A 6,027-nucleotide genomic window follows, 5' to 3' on the forward strand; every position below is an offset into this window, starting at 1 on the left:
TCCTGCTGATCCTGGTCTTGCTTTATATGGTGTTTAAGGCACCCAAGCCTATTTTGGCTTCTAGATTTTATTTTCCCTTGTTATAAAAAAATCATCTTAGAAAAAAAAACATTTTCCCCTGATCAAATGTGTCCTTTTTCCATTTTATGGCATGTTTGTTTTTCTTTGTCCTGTTTTCGGTTACTCAAACTGGTAGCACTGCTCCAGTGCAACCTAAAAACCAGTTCCCAATGCCACTGTGTTGGCTGCTGGTGGCTGATGGCTGGGCTGGGGAGCCACCCGGGCTGCCGCAACCAGCCCTGCCAGGATCAGAGCTTTGGTTTAGTTTCTTTGAGTGATAGCAAGAGCCATATGGAAGAAAATGGACATTGCTGTACTTTATTGAAAGAAAACCACTTTCTCCCCTGTCCTGGCTGCTCTAAGCACCACATTCCCATGTTCCCTCTCTTGAGAGAGCAGTGTGTGCTCAGTGAGGAAAACCTTTGCAGTGGCAGAGGCTGTGCTGTGCCATGGGAGCCCTAGGACCGGGTGTGAATCGCTCAAGCAGGAGCCTGGGAGCTGCTTCTCTGGCTCAGTGTTGCTGCGTTGGCCTGGGCTGTGCAGGGCAGTGCTGGAAAGGGCTGATGTGTGCTGCTGTCCAGTGTCTCATTGACTTCAGCCTGACCCTTTGCAGTAAATTTCCTTTCCTAGACAAGCTTATCTCTGCCCGGGAGCCCGGAAGGCAGGTGCCCAGGTGACAGCCTGTTTCCTCATTTTGGTGCTTTGTGGCTTTGCTGACATCCTGCCCGGGTCCCCAGCCGCTCTGTCTGCCGGCGTGTGACCCTCTGCTGACTTGTGTTTCCTGTTAGGTGTGGGATACCTGTACCACATACAAGTGCCAAAAGACCTTGGAGGGTCACGATGGAATTGTACTGGCTCTCTGCATCCAGGGGTGAGTGGAGAGGGACACCTACCCCTGCAGGAGAGAGCGGGGAGAGCACTGGGGCTCCTGAGCATGCCCTTACAATTCCCATCCTCAGTCCTGCACGTGCCAAGATTGTGCCCAGGAGGCACATCTTGCCTCTTTGCTCTTTAAAAATTGACAAAGCACGTATCTCTTTGGCCTCCCCTGCTGTCCTGGCTTCCTTCCCTGGTCACCAGTGGGGTGCCTGGCCTCCTGCTCAAAGGGCCAATCCAGCCCGGCCTCCCCACAAGACTGGGGCTCCACTCCTGGGGTTGGTGTGTTTAGTTCTGGCCCAGTGAGACTGTGGGACTGCCGCTCTTCACCCAGCACGGTGCCTGGGAATGAGCTGGGACCCTGCACTCGTTGCTCTCCCTTGCTGACCTCCTTTTGTTTTCTGGTGACATTACAGGAACAAGCTGTACAGTGGCTCTGCTGACTGCACCATTATTGTGAGTACCCAAGACCCCTGCTCTGCTTCGCAGTTGGGATGTGAGCTCAACAGGCCAGCCCCAGGCTGTTGTAGAGCAGGGTCCTGCATCCTTTTTTCTGTAAGGCCTTTCAGCTGCCAGTGGTGTAAGACCCGTGTGTGCTTTATCTGCTGCCTTCAGCCAGGTTACTCGTGGGTTGGATATGGGTGTTTCCTGCAGGCTGGATTTCCCGCTCCCCGTTCCTGCGTGGGGAGCAGGAGGCTGGTGCTCTGAGCTGTGGCAGGGTGGTCAGTCCTGCTCCAGCCAGGACAGTGGCTCATACAAGTGCCCAGTCCTGCCTGTGTTTTTGCCTGTGTGTGCCTTCAGAGGCAAAGAGGAAGGGCTTCAGCACAAGGGGCCTGCCACTGCCCATGCCCCTCACGGGCATTCTTCTTCTCCTTTGCAGGTCTGGGATATTCAAAACCTGCAGAAAGTGAACACGATCCGAGCACATGACAATCCTGTTTGCACTTTGGTCTCCTCGCACAACATGCTGTTCAGCGGCTCTCTCAAAGCCATCAAGGTAGAGCTCTGGGGTGGCTCCTTTTGGTCTGGTTGGGGACCGATGGTACAAACTGTCAGGCAGCAGTGTCCAAACAGGACATTTTGGTCTGTAGACGACCTTGTTGCTATGCTCTCCTGAGCCACACAGAGAAATGCAGCTACACAGAGCAGCCAGCACTACAGAATTTTAGCCTGCGCTCTGTGCTGAAGTCAAAGATGTTCTGGGACCTGGCTGAAAAAATAACTTTTGTTTCTTCTAACTCTGTAAACCTGAGGCTGCAGGTGGAGTATCTTGGCGGTTCCTGAGTGTGGGTGTTCTTGGGCCCCCAGCGGAACTGCTCAAACCATTGGGAATTGTGTCTGGGGTCCAAAACTGGCTGGGGATTCAGGCTGCCTGTTTTGAAACCTGCTCCAAAGGATCTTGAATCTGCATTCTTTACCTAAAGCATGCAGAAATCAGGGAACAGCTTTGCAAGTTGCCCTTTAAAGCCTTGGCTATATTCCCTTGGTTCTGCTTCCAGCTCCTGGTGAGACGGCTTATGGGACCGTCCGTCTGTAAGAGGGCGCATGCTCTTTTCTTTATCTGGGGCCTGGAGTGCTTCAGCTATCTAGAGAATGCTCGGGGCTGGAGGAGCAGTGAGACAGCACTAAGCAGAAGGAGAACTTGGGGCCTTTTAGTTTCATCATCCCCAGCCACTTTCTGCCAGATTTTCCGAGCTGGCTTGGAGCGGCGGGGTGAGATCCATCAATCCCTGCATGCTGGGGGTTTCAGCCAGGGTTTTCCAGGAGCTGTGGGGAATGGAGCTTTGTGGGGACAGGCTGGGAGTGGAAGTCCAGAGCCTTTTTTTACTGTAGATTTGGTTTAGGTTTTCAAGCCCGTGGCCCTGCTAGGGAAGGGTCTCTGCCAGTGATAATACAGGCTTCAAGGGAGCTTTCCCAGGCCCTCAGGGAACAGGCATATTCAGCACAGTTATTGTGTGTTTTATCTGCAAGTCAGTGGGTTCAGGTGATTCCCACGGGGCAGGAAAGCCAGCACGAGGTTCCCCTTAGTGAGCTGGTAGAGCCTTATGCTGGTTGGGCAGGGGTGGGCAGCGCCTGGCTCCCGAGCTAGAGACCGACCTGGTCTTCCCCATCACTGCCCCGTCCCACTGACACTCTCCTCCGTGTGTGTGGTGTTTGTGCTTTCCACAGGTCTGGGATATTGTAGGTACCGAGCTCAAACTGAAGAAGGAGCTGACAGGTCTCAATCACTGGGTGCGAGCACTGGTGGCTTCTCAAAACTATCTCTACAGCGGATCTTACCAAACAATCAAGGTGGGACCTTGAGACTCGTGGCAACTGTAAGCCATCGGCTCTCCCCATTCCTGTCCCTATCTGTATTCTGCAGCATGGGTTGGTGGAGCAGGACAAAAGGTAGCTGCTGGGATGTGAGAGCACTGCCATAGCCTTGCTGACACACTAGATTTTACTGCGCTGATTGCATCTTTGCAGGCACAAAAGCTGGGCTCTGGCTGGTCCTTGGGAGCACAGCTGCTGGGGGGTGCTCACAAAGATAAAACGTGGCCTCACAGCTATGGCGCTTCACGCTGCCTCCGCAGCTGCCGCAGCGTTATCTGCACTGACAGTCCTGCTGATAAGAGGAGAAGGTCACTGTCTGGCTGCAGAGTTACCATAAATCTGTGTGTGGTTTCCAAAATGCCCTCATCTGTGTGGCTCAGGCTTTGATGAATAGGTCACCTCTCAGCACCTGGGTGACACAAGAGAATCTGAAGTTTCCCTCCTCAGTGTTAATAAATCCCTGTTAATTTGTCTGCATCAGTTTTTAGTGCTATTGAGGACTGGGATGTGTGTGCACAGTCACACACAAAGGGTGTGCAATCTCCACAACTTTTTCAGCTTGGGTGTTCACAGCTGGGCAGCTAAATAAGACACCAGGACTTTGCTCATCAGTACTGAACATTCCCAGCTGGACAGATTTGTCCTTAAAATGTGATCTGGGCAGACATGGAGCCAGGCTGACTCTGTGCAAGGCTGGAGAAGAGCTTCAAGGGAGCTCCCTCCTAGAGAGGGGTCCCCGCACGGGTCTCATCCTGCTTTTGCTCTGGCCTCTCTTTCAGATCTGGGACATCCGCAACTTGGAGTGTGTCCACGTGCTGCAGACATCGGGAGGCAGCGTCTACTCCATCGCTGTGACAAACCACCACATTGTGTGTGGCACCTACGAGAACCTCATCCATGTAAGGGCTGCGGGGTTTGGTGCATTTGTTGGCTTGAGGTTGGGGGAGAGGGGCAAGGAGATGGCTCTGCCAGTCCCCTTGATGGCACACCCAGAGCATTGGGTGCGCAGCACCCACCCTGAAGGTGTGTGTGGAGGTGGAAACGCCTCTCGGAAGAGAAGTTGGTGGTCTGCAGCCAAGTGCAGTCTCTGAGCCCTGCTCTCCTCCCGCAGGTCTGGGATATAGAGACAAAGGAGCAAGTTCGCACGCTGACTGGGCACGTGGGTACGGTCTATGCCCTTGCTGTCATCTCCACGCCGGATCAAACCAAAGTCTTCAGTGCATCATATGACCGGTCTCTCAGGGTACGTGTGCAGGGGTGTGCAGCTGCCTCTGTGCATTTGGCACTGTTGTTAAAACATGGACAGCCTTGAGAAAAAGGGAGGACAGGGGATCCTCATCCCTGTGTGCCACGAGGCCTCGTATTTAATTTGTGTCACCTGGCTTGAACCCTGTGGCATTTGGCATCTCCTGTCCCTCCCGGTGCTCAGGATGTGCCAGAGCCCCATGCTGCTCGCTTGGCTCACACATCCTTGTGTGCCCGTAGGTGTGGAGCATGGACAACATGATCTGTACTCAGACGCTGCTGCGACACCAGGGCAGCGTCACTGCCCTCGCAGTCTCCAGGGGCCGCCTCTTCTCCGGCGCCGTGGACAGTACTGTAAAGGTTGGTTTCCTCAGGCTTCTCCTTAATGTTTTGGTCTCTTCCAGTACTAGAACTAGGGCATTAAATGAGTTAGGAGCCATCTTCAAACAAATGAGGGGATGGTTCTCAACGGGTGGGAGGTTTAACTCCTGGCCGAGGGTGTTGTGGATGCTAGAAGCCCAAAAGGGAGCTCCACAAGGGGATGAAGCCCACTGAGCTGCTCAGAACAGTTGCTGCCAAGGGTTCCTGTTGTCTCTCCTCCACAGGTCTGGACATGCTAGCGTGAGTGCCGCACTAGTCCTGCACACTGAAAGACCAAAAACTCCTCCTCTCCGTCAGCCTGCTGGGTGACTAACACCACTATGAAAGAACTGCTGCAGCTCCTCTCCGCACCGACCACTGCCTGCCGCTGCCCATCGGCCGGTTACCCCACCCGCAAGGACCCTGGCTGGCAGCTCTCAGGTTGGGTCTGGCCCACGGATGTTCCAGATGTTTCCCCGCATCTGCCGTGTATGATTGGAAATGCAGAGGAAGCCGTTCTGCTGCCAGAGCTTTCCGCACCGCAGGGTGCCCTCCTCTGCCTGCATCCCCCCAGCTGGGGAGCACCCTCCGGGGCCAGGGCCGAGGCGAAGCTGGGCCTTCAGGCCAGGGCAGCCCCTCAGGGCACCGGCGCAGATGCAGTGCAGCCCTCGGCCAGCGATGGGACTCAACGGTTCACCTTGTCGCAGGCAGGAGCCGGCCTGGCCAGGGCAGCAACGCTGGGAGGCTGACCCCCCTTTGTAAATGGTAGAACTGAGCATTAGGCGTTGCCCTGGGTTGGGACCCCAGCCCCTTTCTGTCTCTCATATTTAATTTTACTGCCAAGACTGTCAGGCTGATCCATCTGGGAAGAGGTGTTTTCTTGAGTAGCCAGGTACGATTTTTATGCCACAGCTAGTTCTCAAATCAAGTAACACAAGCCCATCATTCACCACCCTGTAATAACGGTCTCCACATTAAAGAGAAAAAGCCTCCGTTGCTTTTTTACTCACATTTTCTACTGTTTTTAAGATTGTAATATAGATTTGATTATTTCTTCATTGACAATAAAAGCAGAAAGAGTTGTTCCTGGCCAGCGTGAGTTATTGCAAGCTCTCGGCAGGAGGGCAGTACTGCTCCTGTGGCAGCTCTGGGCTCCAGCCTGCACCCATA

At 53.9% G+C, this 6,027-nt stretch overlaps 1 protein-coding gene across 3 annotated transcripts in view; it reads left to right on the forward strand.

Moving 5' to 3' along the window:
• The window catches only part of TRAF7 (TNF receptor associated factor 7), a 32,220-nt gene extending 26,281 nt beyond the window's left edge, over positions 1–5,939 (forward strand). For all 3 annotated transcript variants that reach the window (XM_035903540.1, XM_009648079.2, XM_035903541.1), the window contains 8 exons: positions 849–931; positions 1,353–1,392; positions 1,817–1,933; positions 3,106–3,228; positions 4,032–4,151; positions 4,364–4,495; positions 4,738–4,857; positions 5,103–5,939. In XM_035903540.1, the coding sequence (XP_035759433.1) occupies positions 849–931; positions 1,353–1,392; positions 1,817–1,933; positions 3,106–3,228; positions 4,032–4,151; positions 4,364–4,495; positions 4,738–4,857; positions 5,103–5,117 (750 nt within the window). In that variant the 3' untranslated portion in view covers positions 5,118–5,939. The remainder of the gene's footprint in view (positions 1–848; positions 932–1,352; positions 1,393–1,816; positions 1,934–3,105; positions 3,229–4,031; positions 4,152–4,363; positions 4,496–4,737; positions 4,858–5,102) is intronic.
• Positions 5,940–6,027: the final 88 nt, after the last annotated feature.

Source organism: Egretta garzetta, unplaced genomic scaffold (assembly GCF_000687185.1).
Source record: "Egretta garzetta isolate BGI_Z169 unplaced genomic scaffold, ASM68718v1 scaffold71, whole genome shotgun sequence".
Lineage (NCBI taxonomy): Eukaryota > Metazoa > Chordata > Aves > Pelecaniformes > Ardeidae > Egretta > Egretta garzetta.